At 39.2% G+C, this 22,871-nt stretch overlaps 1 protein-coding gene across 6 annotated transcripts in view; it reads right to left on the reverse strand.

Annotated features, from left to right (window-relative positions):
* Positions 1–22,871, reverse strand: part of astn1 (astrotactin 1) — a 391,153-nt gene that overhangs the window by 205,566 nt on the left and 162,716 nt on the right. For all 6 annotated transcript variants that reach the window (XM_067474376.1, XM_067474375.1, XM_067474374.1 and 3 more), the window contains one exon: positions 6,832–6,998. In XM_067474376.1, the coding sequence (XP_067330477.1) occupies positions 6,832–6,998 (167 nt within the window). The remainder of the gene's footprint in view (positions 1–6,831; positions 6,999–22,871) is intronic.

Genomic DNA, 22,871 nt, shown 5'->3' on the forward strand with positions numbered 1-22,871 from the left:
TAGTCTTAATCATAATCTAATAAATGTTACTCTCCCCCTGTGTTCATTTTTGGATTAAATAGTTTAGGTGGAACAGACAGTCTCTTCTGGGCAAAGAGGTGTGTAGCTTAGATCATATAAATCATTAAAATGATAAAATTCCCTGGGTGAAAAATTAAACTCCAGGAAAGCAGCATCTTGTCTGTTGGTAACCAGATTCTATAAACGTCTCAGACTGTTTATACCTGTGGATGCTGTTGGGTGTTGGAGCGGAGGATGCAGGAGAGGTGAGCATATCAGGGCCACAGGAGTTTCCAACGGTCAGTCAGTTACCGGAAACTGAGACGCTGTGGACAATGTTTTTAGTCAACATCCCAGAAAGTTTGGGGGCAGCCCATCTCCTTGTACTGAGGCCGATCCCACAAAAGATTGAAAATGTATATGTAATTATCTGTGTGCTGTGACTTGTGGTTGAGGCCATGTGTGCAGACTGAAGAGCCTGGAGAACCAGCCAACTCCGCGACCCAGCGTGGGAATTGGGCCGGAGATGAAGAACCGTCTGTCGTGAAAATTCTCCAGTGACATGAAGTCACGTTTCAGCAGCTCGGACCGTTGGCGTAATTTGTGCCAACGTGTATCAGGACTTCCGTTGCCGTAGGATGTTTTTCCATCAGGTTTGGAATTTTCTCCACTATGTCACTGACCGTGGCTCCAGGGGAGACAAGAGTTTTAGCTAATTTTAGGCGGACCCCTCTAACGATGGAGTCGCCAATAGTAAGCATGGTAAGACGTACCATGTGGATTCCTCGCTGGATGCACGGGGGTGGTGGCACGTCTGGCCCGCAGAGGCCCTGGCAGCATGACCCGACCGCGCTGCGCACGTGGTGCAGTGAGGTGCGCTGACTGTGGGAGGTAGCCGAGCCGTCTAGCATCTCACGGGGCAGACAGTCGGAGGGAACCGGTGCTGCGGGAGTCGGCCTTTCCAGCTCCTCGAGCACAGTGACCTGGTTATCCACCTGGACCGGAGAAGGTGGTCCGATGATGGTCCAGCACGGTGGGTCAGATGAGGTGCGGCAGGTGTCGTCCAATGTGTTCTTTTAGCCGGAATCCAGGCCTCCTGTATCAGAGCAGGCCATTGGTCGTCCAACAGGGCCAGAAGACCGCGGGTTGGAACTGTGTCTCCAACGGAGGTTAAAGAGCCAGACCACGCAGCGTCACTGAATATCCAGCCAGGTGGATAAAGACTGTTGGTCCACGTAACTCGAGGTATTAAGAACAGCGAGGTGCCTCGCCTGGGCAGTGGCCATGGTGGGAAACTCGGAGATAAGTGTATATTCTTTTTGCTTAGGTTGTTTTCTAAATGTGTGATGGTCTCTTGCAGCTGCGTGAAAACGTGTAGGCAAATTGCGCAAACTAAGGAAGTGACGTCAGTCCTGTGAACCCCAATTATGGCTGTGCGCTATATAAAATGGGTCCTGATTAATTTATTTATTTTTATGTTCTTTCTTATTGTTGTTAACATAAATTCCCTGGCCACTTCATTAGGTACACCTGTGCAGTCTAACGCAATCCAGTACAGCAGCTCTGCCTGTTTCAGTTTTCCAGTTGAAATGGCCAGAAAGGTGATTATTCTGCAACGTATTCATTGATGAGGTCATAGTGGGTGGTGGAGTCATGCTGCACTGGAGTGTGTTATATGAAGAGGTGGTGATTTGGCCGTAATATTTCAAATGAATGAGGGGTCGAGAATGAATAAGATTAATTTGATCCAATGTAAGTAATGACAGGGGGTAATCCATACAACCAATCGTAACTTAGCAGTTAGTTTGATTTTAAATCTTCATCTGCAAAAAGTAACTAGTAACTAAAGCTGTAAAACATATGTGCTGCATTAAAAGTACATTATTTTCCTCTAATTTGTAGTGGAGCAAAAGTAAAAGCAGCCTAAAATGAAAATAAATACAAACATAAGTACTGTGAAGTTACGGTTAAGTTCAGTACGTAGTTACTTACCACGCCAGAACTTTAATGTATCTTGTTTCATAATGTGAATACCACAAATACATGTATCTTAAATAAGAAAATGAGAGGAATTAAGAAAATAATTGCACCAAAGTAATGAGAATGCTCTTTTGTTTTTGTCATTCAGCCATAATTACCACTTGTTTCTGATGCGCATCAATAGTATCAACTTGTTTATAAGCAGTCTGTAGGAATATTGATTCATGCCATGTCATAGAATGTTATTCCAAAATGTCTGCTACTACATTTTTGATGGGTTCAAAATATGCACAACTCAGCTCTCAAAAGTTCAACAGCATAGACTCAGCTAAATCAATTCTATTCCACTGGCACCAAATCCATCTCAAAACAGGAGTTAGAATACAAACACTGACTCGTTCATATTGATGATGTTTTGATATCTCTGTGTATATTGTACTCTGTGAAATGAAGCTAAGGCAGATGAAGCAGAGAAAGAAAGACAGAAAAAATGTGGGAGAGGGGGGTAAGGTTAAAGAGAGGAAGGTAATCTGTCATGGATTTTCACAGAGAAGCTTTCTCCCGGATGCCAAATGTCGCAAAGCTAATGCCAGTCTCCAGTGGGAGGAGTGGAGGATTAGCAACATATGCCCTATGGAGAGTGACAACAAAAAAAAAGGCTGTTGTCAAGAATTAAATAAAACAGTAGCTTGAATCATTTGTTTGTGCAAAATTTGACATGAAATAGTGGGATGTTTAATGTAAAGATGAGGAGATGGTGATAGCAAGAAATAACAGCTTGTGTTACATAAAAACTGCTCTTCACGCTGCCTAATGTTTTCACAGCTGAGATCATCAAAAATAGTTTTTTTTGTTTTTTTTTTGCTTCTTATAAAAAATATACAAAATACCAAATAGATTTATATGCTTATCCTGTTTAGGGTCATAGGGGGGTATTGAGCCTGTCCCAGCTCATTGGGTGAGAGGTCTATCTCAGGGCCAACACAGTTAGACAAATGCTGACAATTATTTAAAATATCCATATTTTGAGTCACCAGTTAAGCTAACATACATGCCTTTGTACCCTGAGAGGAAACTGCAGTACCCAGAGGAACCAACGCAAGCACAGGGGGAACATGCAAACTCCACAGAGAAAGCTGGCAGCCAACAAATTGATTTAAACTGAGGACCTTCTAGCTGTGAGCCAACTGAACAAAACACTCCCCCTATTATTACTAACTATTATGAGTTTTATATAAAAATATTATTATGAACTAATAAATGCTGATGTAGATTTATAAGCAGGAAATGGTTAAAATTAGCTCCACCTTTACCAACAGTGATCTTTTACCCTTATTTTTTATGCCTAACTTCCCTCATCCTCTCCAGGTTCTCTTTCAGTCACCTCAGCTATCTGTCAATGGTACATTCCACTCAGGATGGCCATGGCAGGATACCATTGGTCCACGTTTGTTAAATCTAAATGTCCTTATTTTAGATCTGTGTTAGATGGATCACTGAGTCCCATTCACACCTTGATGTCATCTGTGTAGAGGTGGTGACTCTACTCTTGAACTTGTAACCGCACCCACTGATTATCTGACTGTTCAGGCCTATGCAGCAGGGATAGTAGCTCACAACTTGTTGTTTGCAGTACATTTACTGCGTATGGCTTGCAGAAACATAGTCTCCTTTGTAACTGTGTCTTGCATTATACCAGCAATTTAAGAAAAACTACGTTGTACAGGGGCAAAGAAAACAAAAACTCTTATATTTCTGTATATGTTATACACTATGTTATACAGATACTTGATGAAACTTTCAGCCAGTACTTAGTATGTACTCCTATCAAAAACATTCATAGTATTCTGTGTGTGCACTCAGGCTTTTAAACTTGTCAAGGGCTCAGCAAAGGCTTGGGAAAAGTATTTTGGTACAAAAAACTTTTACCAACTTCTTATTTTTGTCATCAGGGTGGAAGGTTCATTTTATAGAAATGTGGATAACTTTAGACCTTGTGTAAACCTAGTCAACAATCAGATGTTGGCAGCTCTAAAGAATAAGTATGTACAGCCAATTGTGGTCTGGCAGCATCCTGAAATCATTCTCTTCTACATCCTCAGCTTCAAGTTTGTTGCACACATTTCCGTGTGAGTGACTCACTGTCAATTATCTTCCGTGAAGAAGATGCCCAATGTAAAGAAACAGAGCCAACCACTCACCTCTTCTAAAAGCCCATACCTGTCAGTTCCAACCAAGAACCAACAACCACTGCTGAAATCCTTCCTTTTCTACCAACACTTCTAAAGGTACTTTCTGACTAATAGCCACCGGTGCAATACAGACATTTGGCCAGTTTCAGCTTGGCTCTGTTTTAACCAAACAGTTGTAGTGCTTTAATTTCTGAGGAAATTTTGTGATTAAAGAGAAACCTTCCATAGTGTCTTATTGTCTGTGTGATTCACACTAGTGAATGTGAGCAGGGAGTAAATTAACTACAGATCTAGCACCAGATACTTATAAAATTAAGCTTTATAGATACAACTTTAAAGGTCAGTTGTAATATTGAGAGGAAAATAAAGTTACAGTATATGGTGATGTTTTAAGCTTTATAAGGAAGTCATGTTGTGATCTTGATCTGCTGCATTAAAAAGGTAGAAAATCAGGAATTCAGAGCCTGTAAAAACTACTTAACCCCTTTCACATTTTCATTACAACATAAAATCATGGCAGCTATCTTTTTTGACAAATATTTACAAAGGAGACTATTTACTGTTTAAGTAAAAACTGATATCAACAAAATAATTGAATTTAACTGAACATAGAAAACTAAAAACAAGTGATTGGAGTGCAATGTGTTTAAAGAGTTGTTATATAGGTAACGCCTGTATCTTGTTACTGGTGAATTAGTATCCAATTCTAAAACTACCATTCCTCGTATTCATACTGGCCTTGTAGGATTGTCTTCCTAAAGATCTTTGAATGGAAGTGGAGGTCACATCCACAGTCCTTGTTCTATGAAAAAAACTATTTAAATGTGTATCTAAAGCTAATTTGAGACTTCAGCAGTCTGAGTTTATTAAACAAGGTGATATCTTCTAAATACAAAGTGTTTTTAGTAACATATTAAAGTTAGCTTCAGTGGAAGGGAAGTAACAAAGTGCGAATGTTGCACTAAAATGACTGCAGATTAATTCATTTATATTGTCTTTTGTTTTAAATAATTTTTTGCAAAAGGGGAGGACTGAATATTGGCCATCAGCTACATAACAATCACAACAATTGAGAGGTTTTGTAACCGGCAGTATTAACAGAAGGAATGGCCATGTTTCAATGTTCATCTAGGCACCTCACTGTTGTTTCTTATTGGATACATCTACGCAAACACTTTCAATCACCGTCTTATAACTGAAGCTTTTGACCAGGAGAAGATACAACCTGATGGTGACCAGACATTTCCTTAGACATGTTGACCCTGAACCACAATGTCTTACGATTAGTGGGTTGGCAGTAATGTCTGCAGGATTCACTTCTCCTGGCTTCCAGCTCACATCCTCCCTACAGTTCCAGAGGAAACAAGAAATGCTTTCTGCTGTTCCCCCAACCTGCAAGCAGCTGTCTTCCTCTCCCTTCCCAATACACCTAGAGCTAGAAATAACCAGCTTTGTCCCTACATTTTTGGACAAAGTCCTTGTACTTTGTGTCCTTCTTTTCTGACACCTCTTGTCATGTGTATTCCCAAAGGACTGTGAGCTCAAACAGTTTTACCCTCTTTGTCTCTTCAGACCATATGACTTTGTTAAGCTTCAAAGATTTTTTTCTTTTTGAGGGAGAGTGGCCTGTCCCCCTTCCTGATAATCTGGATGGATAGGATTAGTCTCATATGGGCTTATCATACTTTGTACTGTGGGTCCTCATTCCCCTCACTCTGTGGGGAATGAGGAACACATACACTGACCAGAATAGGGAAGCGAACCAGAAGGGCTCTAGTAATTGAAATGCAGGCCATGTAATTTGGGAGATCCCACTTTGTCCAGACTCCTTGTGATCCGAGGTCCATGGACGTTGACCTTCTATATTTTGAAGACCGGCTTGAAAAATTGTGGACCTTCCCTTTGACTGACTTTAAGTGGCAGTCTGGGAATATCCCTGCACTCACGTGCTACTAGTTGTTTTGTCCATAAACAGCTTTCACATCATCCCAAGCCAACTTGAATAAATAGTTGAATGCACCAAAGTTCAACCGAATTGAACCAGACAGTCTACGTTTGAAAGCACCCAGTGTGACTTTAAAAAAAGTTCACAGGGCACTAGCACAGCATGGATGATCACTGAATGGTTTGCTAAAAATTATGTGAACCATATGAGCCTCAAAGTCCCCAAATCTCAAGCCAGGAGATTTTGGAGCGATCGGTTAAGCAGTGCTCTTGACCATCATCACCACAACAATAAATAAAGCAATTTCTTTAGGAGGAATGGTGTTACACTTTTCAGCTGAGTTGAGATGCTGAGAATCAACAAATATGAAAAGGAGAAATTGTTTATAACAGTTCTTGTTGTAAACTTAAAATATATTCTTCCTTTTAGTCAAATTCAGCTAAGCTAGTTTCTTAAGATTTTCTTGTATTTACACAATAAAGAGAAACTGGTTTGTTGGATACAAGGTTGCAAAATTCTCAAATGTTGTAGATCCTGTACAGTACATTAGATCTAGGGATCAAACAATCAGCAGGATACTATACCAGTCTGCATATCAATTGCTGAGGTTACAGGGGTATTCTCTCTTCTAAGTAAGACAGGGTTATGAATTAAAATAATTACAGTAATTAAAAATATGAGCTGCCGAATCTGTTTTTTTTTTTTTTTTCTTACCCACAGAACATCTGGATGTTGTAGAGTGTTGGGTCATCCTCTAGAGGGGCCAGCTGCTGGAGGCACAGCTGCTCACATCCCCCATTGAAACCGTCTGAGCAGTCGATGCCAATATGGTGGTCGTAGCACCCGGTCCCATCCTTCATCGGACTCAACCCTGGAGGGCACTGTAGAAGGAGTAAGCATTTGTAAATGGCTAATGTTAGGAATTACAGATTTGCTTTTGTTTTTTTACTTCAATTAGGAGCAGTTCCTTAGAGCTGCCTCAACAGTGAGATGCTGCCACATTAACACTAATCCCAGATGGGACAGGCAAACAGACCTGACAACATCTGTGCCAGAGAATGCTAACAGTCAGATTTTTGTTCCCATTAGTGCAGCCTGTGTAAGCACTGTGCTTAGTATGTAAAGTCATCCAAGATTTTTCATGTGAAATTCTCATTAACAGCCTAGATAACAGCCGCACGAGGTGCAACAGGCTTTTAACATTAGTAAAACCAGGTGCACATAATTCCAACCACTGAAACCATTAGTCCATAAGTAAGTACATGGAAAGAATGTCAATCAAAAATTATGACAATGTATTTCATCATTTTATCATCTTTTATTTTACAACACCAATTCCAAAAACGTTGGGAGAATGGGTGAAATTTAATAAAATAAAAACAGAATGCAATGATTTGCAAATCTTATCAACCTATATTTTATTCACAATAGAACATTAACAACATTTCAGGTGTTGAAAATGAGATATTTTACAGTAACACATCTCAGAAAATTGGAAAAGGGTGATGTTTACCATCGTGTAGCATCTCCTCTTTTATTAAACATCTGGGAAGTGAGGAGACTAGGTTCTAGAGTTTTAGTAGGGGAATGTCGTCCCATACTTGTCTGGTGCAGGATTCTAGCTGCTTAACAGTCCTGGGCCTGGGCAATGTTTTCTATTAGTGAAAAACCTCGACTGCAGGCAGGCCAGTTCAGCACCCAGACTCTTCTCCTGCAAAGTCATGCTGTTGTGATGGATGAAGTATGTGGTTTAGCATTGTTTTGCTGAAATATGCAAGATCTGCATGAACATGGCTGCATTTCTGGATCGTGTTCACATATGGCTTTTTCTTCGCATGATACAGCTTTAACTAACATTTGTGGGTTGCATGGTAAACTGTGTGCGCAGACAGTTATTTCTGGATGTCACGTTACTGACCTGTTGCCAATTAACCTAATTAGTTGACAAATTACTTTTCCAGCCTTTTGTTGGCCCTCTTCCAAATTTTTTGAGATGTGTTGCTGCCATCAAACTCAAAATGAGCTAATATTTTCCATGAAATGGTAAAATATGTCAGTTTAATCATCTGAAATGTTGCTTATGTTCTATTGTGAATAAAATATTGATTGATAAGATTTTATTTAGGTTTTCACATCTTCCCAACTTTTTTAGAATTGGGATTGTATATTCAATAAGTAAGAAATGCTGGTTTCAGCTCCCTAAATGATAGCATTTGCTGCTTTTTTGCTTTTCTAAATCTTGAACTGCTGTTCAGACAACAATCTCATCATGACCACTGCTTAGCAACCACTGCTTAGTTTTACTAATGTCACATAGTGCTTATAAATAAGATAGCAACCTTCTCAATAAATGGTATCTGGTTGAGTTAGGTCCACACTGCTGAAGGCTTAGTTTGTTCCAGCATCACTAGCTCCCTATTTACCAGCACCCACACATTCAACAGAACTTCTCTTAATAAACTCACTTCCATGATCACCATTTGGGTATTCCAGCCAACCAGAGCAAGCAACCTCTCTGTTGGGCTGAACAGCATGCTTGCACAAGGCTGAGGCAACCAACACGCCACCTGAGGCATCATATAAACCAACCAGTAGCCAGCCCCATCCTTATAATTTAAAGAAACCTGCCAAGCCTTTTTGCTGATCTCACACTAGCAAGCAAGTATTACAAACAACAGCCTAGGCACCACACTAGCTGCATGCTGCCAAAGCCGACCCTCCTCTTCTATCTCATTTTATCAACACATACAGCTCAATGTAAAACAACTTCAGTTCATTCTACAAGTTCCATCCTTAATAGTCTTTGACCCACTCACCTATCCTCCTATGTACAGACATGCACTGAACTCCAGTATCAGGCATGTTTCTTCCACACACTATACCTCAGTCAACATGGAGGAAAACAATGGTAGCCAACAACACCCTTATAGCCTGCCTCCCATGGGTGGACCATAGGTTGCCAACCTGCTGTGCTTCTGACCACAACACAAAATGTAGATTTAGATTAGTACTAGCTGTCCCCTGAGGAACTGTGTGCTATTTACCAAAATTTGCTCTCATTTGCCAGTCTCTCTTTGCCTTTAGCTGACTTTTCCACCCTCATGAACAAAAAACATTCCACCTTGAGTCCTTTTTTTTTATCTAAGTACCTACTCTCAATGATTCCTGGTAGAAACTTCACCATTTAATTATGTCTCCAGGTATATCGCTTATCCATCTAAAAAGATTTTGAGGGCATGGAAGCACATCAAAAGTTGCTCCTAGCATGAATCTAATCCTACCTGTTTCCATGCCCCACACTTCCCTCCAGCTCAGTGTTTTTTTCTTACACTTTCCCACATCATTCAATCGTCCTGCTGGGCCTCAGAGACCGTCTTTACCCATTAGCAGCCTTTTCTCGCCCAGGCTGTGGTGTGCTGAGTCCAATCGTATCCCATTCATGCTGTCCCTATCTCCAAGTGCTGCTTGAGTCTGCAAAGCCTTGGCTTTTACTTCCTCCCTACTGAGACTGTTAGTGATGAACTCCCCACTGCTTCATCTCTAGGTTCGAAATCTCTAAAGTGACCTCCAGTTTTGTTTTGTACATTAAATCCCCTCTAATAGACTGGTTATAGAAAGCTCTAAAAACCTTTTTACCATATAGAGGCAATTTCCAGTGTACGATGGTGCTTAAAGTTTGCAGACTCTTGACAGTTTTCTCTGCATTAATATGACTCTGACTGGGTAAGAGGTTGGATGCCCCTAGAGCAGGTTGCCAGTCTATCTCATAGCTGACACAGAAACCAACAGAGACAGAAAACAATATGCATTAGCATTCAGGCAATTTAGAGTCACCAATTAACCTAGTATGCCTGTCTTTGTAGTGTGGGGGGAAACCAGAGGGTTTGAAGGAAACCCAGGCAAGAACAGAGAGAACATGCAAACCCCACACTGAAAAGCCTCTGATGGCCGGCTAAGATTCAAACCAGTGGCCATCTAATTGTGAGGCAGCAGCCTTAACCTCTCTGCCCAGAATATTATCCAATCTTACATATTTGTTTGTGGAAAGAGTTCTATTTTTCTGCTTTTGTGATAGTTACTGTAGACAAACAGAGACACAACCTATAAGCGCCTACAATATGGTTAGAAAGCCTGATGTCTCCATACTCCATGCTGCTGTCTTACAGATTGGATTTGTTGTCTTACCAAAAATATAATAAACATTCAATTTTTAGCTTAAATGTTGGTTATGTTGCATCTTAATGCAGATATACTACGTGGATTCTTGACTAAGCAATCAACTCTCTGTTTTCCAGTTTTTAAAGTTTCAACTTGTATTGCAAAGCAAGACAGCCCTTACATAGTTTTACTCATACGACTTGATAATTTACCATGCAAAGTCAAGAACAGTGATGAAACCACAGACAAGCAGTGTCAGCTTATAATAAAACCCTTTTAAAGGATTCTTGTTCTCTTGTTCTATAGTGAGAATCAGGCAATAGTGTAGGTTTCAAATTTAAATTTCTATACAATCCAGACAGCGCACTTTTCATATTTGAGGAGTAAAATTAGATCCTTTGCTTTCAAAGTATGCAAAACCGCAATGCGTGCTTAAGATAAACTTTAAGAATTTAATGAAATGACTCTAAATTATGGTATTTCTACAGAGCTACGGACAACTAGTTAATTAAAGCACACACTGGGCAAATTTGCAAAAGATCTGCGAGACCTTATTTCACCTCCTTCTACCTTCTTCAGTATTTCCCAAGCATTTTTAAGAGACCTGTCAAGTCAAATTCACATTATGTTTTCTGTCAGCCATTACTTCAAAGGAAACTTTGATGGAGTGCATTTTAACAAGGCACGGCTACCTTCAGAACAGCAACTAAGCAGTTGCTTTCCTCTAAGCACTGACAGATCAGCAACTGCTTATTTTATTATTTAGGTCTACACCAGGTTGAGGGAGCTTATTTCACTAATAAACCCCTATGTGTGTTGTGGAGTCCGCTGGAATTTTATAAGTATAGTATGCCTTTTATTTAAAAATTTTGAAAATATCACAATCTTGGCCTGATGGTTTGTCATATAAATACACTTTTCTTGAACTCCGTATGTATCCTGTATTACTCGTGCACAGCATTAGTTAAGGCAGAGCACTAAGGTCCTAGTAGCTGATTAACATCAATCTCTTAAATTATGAATCGACAGCATGTTAGAAAAAAGCGAATAGACTTCGACTAGTAGGTCTAAATATTATCAGCATTATCACTTTTCACTATTATTCTGCTAACACATATATTCCAGCAGGCCCCTGCACTAAGAAAAATGTATTAAACTGTATTAGTCCATGTGCTGGAATCCTGACCTCTACTGGAATTCACCCAGAATCGATGTACGTGACAACGCGAATGTCCGAGTTGGACAGCTTATAGATTACTCCGACTCTATCCTGCTAGTCCCAGTACAAAATCTAGGTCATGAGCATGAGCCTGTGTGTAGATAAAAGAGGCGGTTCTGTTCCAAACTGTCTAGAAGACTTAAAGCAAATGAATGGGCTTGTTTACAGTATTTTGTGTCAGATGACTGCTACAGTAAGAAGTTTTTTTAAACTTCTGACAGCATAGATGTGCTGTACACAAAACAAAACATTCCCACAGCATAATTTTTTTTATGTTGCACGTTCTAACCTCTCACTGAAATCAAGCGGAGTTTCTCCCATGAGAATGCTTCGGACAATCCTGCGTTGTGTGTTACATGTGTGAACAGAAAACTCAGCACTTTGTCTGGACATATGTGGAGTCTCAAAGAGCAGATGAGGTGTACGGTTTTCCTGATTTGGCAACGTCTAAAATCCTTTTAGTTTTTGTTTTGCTTTTTTTTTTTTTTTTTTTTTAAAGAGCAACTAGCAGAAAACAAATAGCCCCTTCTATTCCTCCTTGAATGTGCTTTTATAAAGCTGTCCCAGTGTGTGTAGTGGAGGGCAACAGCTCGACATCTGTCAACAAATCAGCAAATGTTCCTAAACAACCACCCATCCTCTTTTTTTTTTGCTAGAGCTGCCACACACCAATTCAACAGTCAGCCACTGGTCATTGCCAGGCCATCAGTGAGTCTCCACTGACCTTTTTTTAAGGGTTGCTGGTGGGTTGGATTTTATAGAATGCATGTTGCTTTTGCTAGGGAGACCGTTTATATTTGAGGTGATAGGGGTTAAAGGGGGAACACACTGAGGACATCTAGTGGAAAGATGATAAAGGATATGGCCTGAAGAGAATGCAGCTAAAGCCATCAGGGCAAGTTTCCCCATCACACGGTTACTTATCCTGACAACTTAGCACAAAGTAAGACATGCATAAATAAGATAAATGACACTTTATATGTGGCTTACAGTGACATGAATACAAAATACCACTTTTCTTGATTGTTTTGAGTTTTGGCAGCTTCCAGCCTACCTGGCAGTGACAGACTGTATAGTGACAAATTGCCACTTAGCAGACCTAGTGGTCTATTTTTTTTCATATAAACAACGAACTGGAAAATAAGAAATTGATGTTATAAATGTGTGTTCAATTGTTTTAAATAAATGCTTCAGCAACTGATATGCAATTTTTGCTGTTCTGTCACGAGTTCTTTGTTGAAAATTCAGGCATTTTGTTCAGCCTTCTCCTCTTATCTGAACTGTGGAGATCAGCAACAAACAATCTGCATTACAATTATAAACTTGTTTCAATAATGGTTTGCCCATAGTCAAGCTGTGTGGAACACTGTGACAGGAAAGTTTTGCCATTTAGAGATTTTTCTACACAAAGAGATTTGCCATTACACAAAGTTGCAAAAATGACCCATTCTTGAATTTGATATTTAAATTACGTATTGGTAACAACTGTTACCTGTCGAACAGAATATCTGTAGAATTGTTTCGTTTCAGTTCAAATCATTTTAGATTTTAGGTTTGTATAGTTTTTGTAGTTGAGAATTTTTGCCTCTAATTTCTGCCTTCCAGCAGCTGATTTTAATACAGACAAGAAGTAACATTGACAGTATGGAAGTTTCACGCTTGCTACAGACAATATGACGTCTGCAAGCAAAAGTGGAGGATTTTCTTTTTTTACACTTAAAGAAGTTAAACGTAATAATGTTACATTGTAAAAGCTCAGTTGAGTGAAAGTTCTGGATATAAAATCTTACTGAAAATTTTGTCTATGCGGTTATTTGTTCACTATTACGTAGTAAGTTTGTGGATAATACAAGCTTACAAAATCATTACAGGTGCATTAGTCTATATGGTCAACTTGACGGTGTATACTGTTAAGCGTTGTGCTGATTTTAACTTATTTTATTTTCTGTAATGTAACAGTGAAATCTGGAAAGAATATGGTAACTGTAACTACCAGAAAAAAATGCACTGTAATGCAGTAAAAACTGGAAAAGGAACCTAAAGCATGTATTAATTTTGATGTTTTTTTTTTATTAAAAAAAAACAAAAAACAAGCAGCATATATAGATCAAATAATATTCATTAAAGCTTTTTACTATATTATTTAAGTTTATGTGGTTTTGGTCCATTTGGGACTGATGGTATCATTTGGTAATTGTTGTATATATATTCCACTTCTATCTAATGTTATAAAAACAAGATAACCATCAGTGAATCAACCTAATGTGTAACCACTTTGGTGTATCTACATTGTAAAGACCTGTAGATCAATTCACTACGAGTATAGAATAGGGCCACATGCTGAATGAGTGGTCCCTGGTTCTGCTCTCTTGACAAACCGATATTGATTTTGTCACTGTGCGAGGGCACCATAGTGACAAATTTCCCAGTGCAAAGAGCAAATGAAACATTGAATCTCTTAACACATCTGTGAGTCTTTAAATCACTGGAACTCGATGCAATGCAATCAATGGACATATGGAATTTGTATTAATGGGTCGCTGCCCTGTAGCTTGCCAACCACAGATAGCTCTGGTTATTGACTGCAATAATAGGCTTCGTACATGGCGGAGTAGCGACAACTCTGGGCCACTTTCCAGCTGCCTGTAGGATAATAATTATTAAGAATGTGTGCCTGTCTGTGGATTGTTATCAATTGAGATTCCTGCAAATCTGGTCTATAATCCTGGGTAAATCATTGATAATCCTCTGTATAAAACCACTCCCCAAGTGAACAACCCCCAAATCCTTCAAAAATCTCATCTGATTAAAAACTTCTCCTGGTTGTTTTGTTTGGAAAGAGCCTGCAGACAAGAAAGGTGTGATGCCTTTAATAACTCGGTATGAGTAGCATAATAAAGGAAGTAATCCTAACAGTTCTTAAGAAAAGTCTTGAAAGGCTTAGGTGCAGAAAGTGGAGATGCTTTCTAAATGAAACATTACCACTAAACAATGAGATATTATTGTTGGTTCACTTAACTTGCAGTCTTCTCCAAAACAATACGATATCCCCATATTTTCAAATCAAAATCATAAGTTCTCACATTTTACGTTTGAAAAGGCCTGAATCTAAAATGTCTGAATCGCTCCAGGTTAAGCAAAACATGAACTTTAAAATCCTGCCTCCTTTTTCACAGTATTCTACATTATTCTGGGTTCAAAAGCTCAGTAGGGTTTAAGCAGCTGAAGCAACCTGAAATTTAATATATAAAGCTACATAAAGTGCCTGCCACTGAGGGTTCAATCATGTTACATGTTAGCTTCTTTTCAAGCTATGCTGCTGCTTGCAGCAGGTCAAGGTGTTTTGCAGCATGACTTGACTCCAAAGGCTTTGAATGATGGCTGTAAAGAAGTGTGTTTAGACAGTTGCAAGGACTCCATCACCAGCAGAGAGCTGCGTAAGTCTTACTTCTGGGCTATGGTCCTCTCAACCTCAGGTCAGGCACTGACATTATAAAACCTTTAGGCTACTGACAATGTTCTCATGATAAAAGGGGAAATGCTTTCCACATTTTGTGAGGATTAATGGATAAGTTATATAGCGTGAGCTCAAGACTGAAGTAATATTAGCTACTATTTCACAGACAGTACAATACTCTAAGTTTTAACAGAAATGGGCGACTTAAGTGGGTGACAACAAATCAACAAATGACCATTTATTGATGTAGCATTTACATTGCATTTCTGTAACTAAGAAAAGGCCAAATTTCCTCTCCAGATGGTGCACAGGTCACTGGGTAATGAGCATTCAATGATACTAACAAAGGGGTCTTCAGAGGCAAAGTAATCACCATTTATCTTACACCATTTAATAACTGAAGAGCAAATGAGAGTGCTCTCCGCCCCTGAAATAGAAGAAACTAGCATTACAAAGCCTGCTTTGGAAAACCCCTTGAACCACCATGCCTATTAATCCTGTTTTCTAATGGAGATAAATTCCTTCAGTGCTTTTGAAGCTTAAGGGAATCAGCAGTGTGCCACTGCCAAACAGCAACAAATCCCTGTGTGAGGAGTTGCATAAGCCATGCACTTTTTTCAAATTTGTCCGATAGAGAAGTCAGTGGATAAGTTCAGTGATGGAGGACTTTAACACCAAGTTAACAAGGAAGTGTTACCTGCTAATCAATTAGATCTAATGAAATTTGAAAGGTTTTTGGTTCTTTTAACAGTTTTATGGAAAACAAAACAAATAGGACTCTGTTTATTCCACTTATCCAATAATGTATTGTACATAATCCATCTCTGTATATGTCCTATGAAGATGCAAATATGAAGACAGCAATTGTCAGCGTGTGGTGGTTTAGAGTGGCAGCTGAATAGGACACATATCCCATAAGGTTTATTTTATGTTTCTTGTGCCAACATGATGACTCTGAATAACACCACACTTAAGAGCCTCAGACACTATTGTAACCAGTGTAAGCAGTCGGCAGAATGATTTGCTTCAGTGTTCATGTCGCTTAGAGAATTTGGCATAATAGCTTCTTAAAACTGAAACAGCATCCAGGAAGTGACTGTATTGAGACTACAGCATGGTTCATTCTACTTTGCAAAGTCGTCCCAGCACTTAACTTTTTCCACATTTTGTTATTTCAAAATGGATCAAATTCATTATTTTCCTCAAAATTCTACAAACAATACCCCATAATAACAACAACATCAAAAAACTTTGTTTGAAGTCTTTGTAAATTAAAAAAAAGAAATCCCATGTACATATGTATTCTATGCCTTTGCTTAATATTTTGTTGCATCTTTGGCACCAATTACAGCCTCAAGTCTTTTTGAGTATGATGCTACAAGGTTGACACACCTACTTTTTAGGCGGCTTCTCTCATTCACTACCATTTTGTAGACCTAAAAAGAAGTCCACACACCTGGGCAGTGGCTGTTCAAAAGACTGTGGTTGGGTGACAGTCTCTGATAATTGCACAACTGTCTGAATCAGGTTCTTCCTTTTTGTTATCTGGAAGCAAATTTGAAATGCTTTTATGACAATTTGTCAGACATTTCGTTTCAAGCGTAATAAAGCCTTGATATTGGCCAACTTCTTACAGTGTGCGGATGCACCAAACATGCTGTCTTGTTGTTTCCAAAGTATTTCCAAATGGACAAACTCAAAGCAGCCAGTCCTCTAATTGTTCTGATCTTGTTGGCACCCTCAGTGAGTTTTCTCTTTTAGGCCTCCCCCACACACACATTCACATGCAATCCTCACAAGTAAAGTTTAAAGTCTTTATAATAACTAGGCTACTTTGGGGAATGTATTTTTGAAGTACTGCTGACACTTCAGCAACATGTCTTTTTTATTTTAATTAAACTATCCATTTTCCTATTTGGTGGTAATTTTAGTGATGAGACCCTTTATTTGAATTGGAGGAGAAATTGTTTCACTTCATCCCAAATAAACATGGAATATTGCCAATTAAGCAACCTGTTTCTGTTTTAAACTAAACACTGAAAATCCTTTCTCAGTTTAACGACTAAATGTGTAGTGAGTTTTTGAACTTGCAGTAGCATAATGCAGTCACTACAGCATATAGTTTTGCCTTTTTTTAAGGAAAGCTGATGAACAATTTAAAACTCTCCCCAAAATATTATATAATATTTAAGACACCTTTAATGGGACATACTTTCACTCAAGACTTTCTGAAATGCAGAAACTTGTTGGTAGGTTGATAAATCTGCCATAGATTAGAAGAGGATGTCAAGGTTGCTGTCTAACTGTGCACTGCCCCCTTTCACACACAGACTTTGACTGCAGACACAAGTCAAGGAAGAGTTACTGCATTCTTGTTTCTCAGACAGTGGGACCGAGCCCGAAGGCCAATGTAGCACAAAGCTGAGGTGCACTCAGACCATTGAAATCCACACGACATAGTGTCAGAGTGCAAAGACATTGTTAAGAGTGGCACAGGGGGACAGTATAGATGACATGCACCTAGCAAAGCATACCTCCAGAAGTAATTGCAATGCATGATGCCAGTCAAATAACTTGTGTTACTATGTGCAATAAACCACACATATGTAAGAATGCATGAAATTATCATCATCATGTAATAATAATATAGAACAGGAGGGAGGGAGCATCAGGATTTGGGCTTTCCTGCCTCAGAACCTGGGCAGCTTCCAATTTTGGAGAGAGGAAGTTGGGTGATACAGCAGGACATTGACCCTAAACATGGCGTGAAAAAACGAAATTTTTGAAGGGGCCCAGTCAGAGCCGAGAACTCAGAGGTGTTGTGAAATGAGCTTGAGACTCTCACACCAGACATCCTAAGGCTGAGTCTAAGCAATTGTATGAGGAAGAATGGTCTGAAATTCCTCGTGAAAGTTGTTCACATCTAATTTACAGCCACCAGAAGCTTGTTTGAGGCTATTGCTCCCAAAGGAAGTCCAACCCCTCATTAAGTTCACTTAGTCATTTACTTTTTCCACCAGCACTTTGAATGTTTAATGGATGTGTACAAAAAGAGGCATGAAAAATTACAATTGTTTAAACAAGTCCTCAGACCTAACACCCACATACATCATTTATCTCTATCCTCTCATACGAAACCACAGAAGCACTTGTTGCATGGAGACCCCCAGGCCAGCAGTTTTTTTGTTGACACTGCATCCTTTTTACAGCACCAAATGGTGCCTGCAAGAATAGCACCAAACTGGGAGTTGGCACCACAAAATTGTGGGTTTCCCTAAAGTTACTGCCTCCCTAACTTTTGCAGTGTACACATATGTCAGGTGACATTATATGAAAAATGTTCTTACTGCCAAAGAACATAAGCAATATGTTTTACAGTGGACTTGATCTCCACTCTCCTGTGGGACAGTCCTCTGCTTTACACACCAAACCACCAACCAAGTTTCCTGGTGCTGGAACAAACAACCTATACAGTCGTACTGTCTCAAATGTCTCTGTGTTAGTAATTTTAATACACTATGTTTGTCTATAATTGTGACCTAGATAAAGGTCGGATCACATTTTATGACCAAATAGTGCAGAAAAAACAATGTTATCTCAATATACAATGCGTCCAGAAAGTAGTGCCAGTGCTTAACGTTTTCCACATTTTGTCATCTTACAGCCTTATGTCAAAATGGATCAAATTCATTATTTTCCTCAGAATTCTACAAACAATACCCCATAATAGCAAAGTGAAAGAAGTTTGTTTGAAATCTTCGCAAATTTATTAAAAATAAAAAATGAACAAAATCCCATGTACATAAGTATTCACTGTCTTTCTTTAATAGTCTGTTGAAGCACCTTTAGCATCAATTACAGCCTGAATTATTTTTCAGTACGATGCTACAAGCTCAGCACACCTATTTGTTGGCAGTTTCTCCCATTCTTCTTTGCAGTGCCTCTCAAGCCCCATCAGGTTGGATGAGGAGTGTCAGTGTGCAGCCATTTCCAGATCTCTCCAGACATGTTCAATTGGGTTCAAGTCTGGGCCACTTAAGGACATTCACAGAGTTGTCCTGTAGCCACTCCTTTGTTATCTTGTCTGTGTGCTTATGGTCGTTGTCCTGTTGAAAGAGTAACCATCGCCCCAGTCTGAGGTCCAGAGCACTCTTGAACAGGTTTTCATCAAGGACGTCTCTGTACATTGCTGCATTCATCTTTCCCTCAATCCTGACTAATCTCCCAGTTCTTGCCACTGAAAAACATCCCCACAGCCTGATGCTGCCACCACCAAGCTTTACAGCAGGGATGCTATTGGCCAGGTGGTGAGCGGTGCCGGGTTTTCTCCACATATGACATTTGGCATTCAGGCCAAAGAGTTCAACCTTTGCTTCATCAGACCAGAGAATGTTGTTTCTCACTGTCTGAGAGTCCTTCAGGTGGGCTGTCATGTGACTTTTAGTGAGGAGTAGTTTCCGTCTGGCCAATCTACCATACAGGCCTGATTGGTAAGGTGCTGCAGAGATGGTTATTCTTCTGGAAGGTTCTCCTCTCTCCACAGAAAAATGTTGGAGCTCTTACGAAGTGACCATCGGGTTCTTGGTAACCTCTCTGACTAAGGCCCTTCTCTCTCAATTGCTCAGTTGGGCTGGGCGGCCCGCTCTAGAGAGAGTCCTGGTGGTTGCAAACATCTTCCATTTACGGATGATGGAGGCCACTGTGCTCATTGGGCCCTTCAATGCTGCAGAGGTTTTCTGTAACCTTCTCCAGATCTGTGCCTCAATATAATCCTAATTCCTCAGACTTCATGACTTGGTTTGTGCTCTGACATGCACTGTTAACTGTGGGACCTTATATAGGTGTATGCTTTTCCAAATTATGTCGAATCACCTGAGTTTCCCACAGCTGGACTCAAGGATGATCAGAGGGAAATAGGATGCACCAAAGTTAAATTTTGAGTGTCATGGCAAATGCCATGAATACTTATGTACATGTAATTTTTTCCTTATTTATTTTTAATAGACTAAACAAACTTCTTTCACATTGTCATTATGGGGTATTGTTAGTAGAATACTGAGGAAAATAATGAATTTGATCCATTTTGCAATGAGGCTGTAACATAACAATGTGGAAAGAGTTAAGCGCTGGGAATACTTTCGGATACACTGTATTTTCAGGTACTTTTTCTTGCCACTGAACAATAGTAGGGTTTTCAGAAAAGCTCTATTTTGTTGAGTATTTGGCTGAGTACAGTATTTCTACCAGGCACCGCTTGTATGAGCGTGTATTAATTATTAAGGCCATGTATAACTGTCATACTATAGCAGCCGGTATAGATCTATGCATAACATTAAAAAAGTATATTGACTGATACATCAAAAAGAGAAGTGGGGTGATATTTGCAAGAAACTTAAAAGGTTTTTCTACACTGCAGAGAAAAGCCCACAGCGGTGTTTGTGTCAAGTTCACAGGGAAACTTATCTATTCTGAAGAAGAGTGCTAAAGAAATCACATTCTGTATAGCCTTAAACATTATTCCGACATTTCAACTTTCCTTTCATGTTTCTTAATAGAGAAAGTTGTCTTGAGAGAGTTTTTCACAAGCTAGTGTGATGAGATAAGCGGTGTGTGTCAAAGGTCAGCTTATCACAGAGGCCTTGGCTTCTCGTTCTACTCTCCCGTGGATGCCATGGTGAGTGAGTTGAGAGCAGAAAACCTCGGACATTTAGTAACCCCTCTCACCTCCCTCACAGTAAAGTGCAAAAAGCACAACAGGGAGCGTGCTTCAGGTCAAAGAGGCGCATTGCAACTGAAGACCTTCCTTAAAGAGAAAACTCATAATTTTCTGACCCTGGGTCTTTTCATTTACTGACTGGAGCTGAAAGTGTACGAACAGTATCACAAAAACCAAGACTTTCTATACTTCAGTCGCCTCCCATCCACAACATATTATAAAGAGAAAAGTATAAAGTGAAAGTGAAACTTATTTAGCAAACTTTATAGACCTAAAGAATCCTTTTCAGTTTCAGATAAGGTCCTCACTTGGTAAATTAGTGCTTAAAAACTTCCTTTACAACTTAAAAAGTTCCTTGTTACTGTGAGCCAAATTTCTAAGAAAAAAAAGTCACACATTGCTTTTAAAAGAGAACAAGAACTATTTATACAGTGAAGCAAGTGCTGGCTGGAGTCTCAGTTTGAGTTTGAAGTTTCCTGATCTAATGAGATGGTGTAGTTCTTTTCTGCTGTTTCCAGAAACTCTTTGGTCTATAAGGACTTTTGAACAAAATTATCTGAGGTTAGAGTCAAAGTCAAACACAGGTCAGGGAGAACAGCACTGGTGAACACTAATAAAAAGGAAAGGAATCTCACAGCATAATTCAGTCAGATATAAATATAGTATTTTTGGAGAAAAATTTATTGTTATGAATTCCATATTGTTGCAGTTCACTAAATGATTAATAAGAAGACTATTTTAGTTTCCTCAGCTAAGTTTGGATGCTTGAACCTTGAAGCTTGAATAATAAAAACTGTATGTTTAATTAAGCAGACATTCAGCACCGGTGATGTTTTCCGTCTATCTGCTGTTAATGTTTCCCATGGAAATGCTGCTGGAAAAGAACGTCACTGTCAAATTCCATCACAAGAGTTTAGGATTATTGGTTTACACTGGGATGCAGAACAGGCAGCTAAAAAACAATCCCAGCAGTTTTTTCACCAAAAAAAGTGAGTATTATTCCCAGCATTTTAATATAATTGTATATATACAGTACACCATGCTAGAATTTCTCAATGATGCCAGTGCATGTCAAATATGTATCAAAGTATTTCCACTTCTACATCTTTTATTTAAGGTCAAGACTGGGATCTTTTAAAGAAGACAATTACAGCCTCTCTGTTGTATTGTGATTATAGACTGATTGAATCCTCGGTTCAGTCAATTTGCATTTTTACATTTATGTCTGTCCTATTTAGTTTATTCAAGAGTCCAAGTGGACAGTTGTGCTTAAGAAAAGGTTCTTTTTCTTGAGATATAGTAGCGGGAATAGGATGGGTTGCCTGTCTCTCTGACAATAAGAAAATGTAAAGACTCCGGCCAAGGCTAAAAATTAACTAAAGATAATAACAGATTAAACAAATTTTATCTTTTTACACTAAAGTCTTGCACAGGATGTGGGTGTGTCCCTGTGTGGAAAGGATGCCTTGTCACCCACGGGGTGACATAATATAAAAAAGTGCCAGTGGAAAATAAAATTGTGTTTTAAAATTATGTTTGAATAAGCCATAAACATCTGCCCATTTGTAAGGTGTGCATCCTGTCTTTTATTGTGCATCCTGTCTTTTATTTTGCTAAGTAAGTGATTAGACTTTGATATCCAGATGCTGGGTGTGTCATTTTTGACAGTCATTTCTTTTTTTTTATTCCATAAACTGCATTTTTGCATCTGCATTTGTTGTTATAATGCTTGTTGCTGCACAGGAGTGCATTACAAAAGAAACGGTTCCAATGTTTTGGCCATATTATTTAAAATAAAGGAGGGGCCAAAACATGAGAACCACTTCTTAAGAAAATGCACTCCAGTGAATAACACAATCAATTCACCCACCCACTATCAATAATTAACATGCAGTAGAAGTGTCACCTTGTTTTTTAAATGCTCGTCTATTTGTCACTGGCATCTACAGTTAACACAGATCCACAACTTTAACCAAAGAGTGAATTTGACAGCAAATTAAATAAAAACTTCAGTGTGTACACTGGAGCTATTATTTTATCTAGAGCACTGATCAGTCTGATCAGCTGCCATGTCCAATGAGCAACAGGTCACCAACAAAGCGATTATCACTCATGTCTCCTTAGCTGCAAGGCAAGCGAGGATATGGAAGCAACCAATTAAGGAAATTGAGATTTACCCCAAGTGTCTGTATCTGCCTGTCACA

Source organism: Channa argus, chromosome 14 (genome assembly GCF_033026475.1).
Source record: "Channa argus isolate prfri chromosome 14, Channa argus male v1.0, whole genome shotgun sequence".
NCBI classification, from domain to species: Eukaryota; Metazoa; Chordata; class Actinopteri; order Anabantiformes; family Channidae; genus Channa; species Channa argus.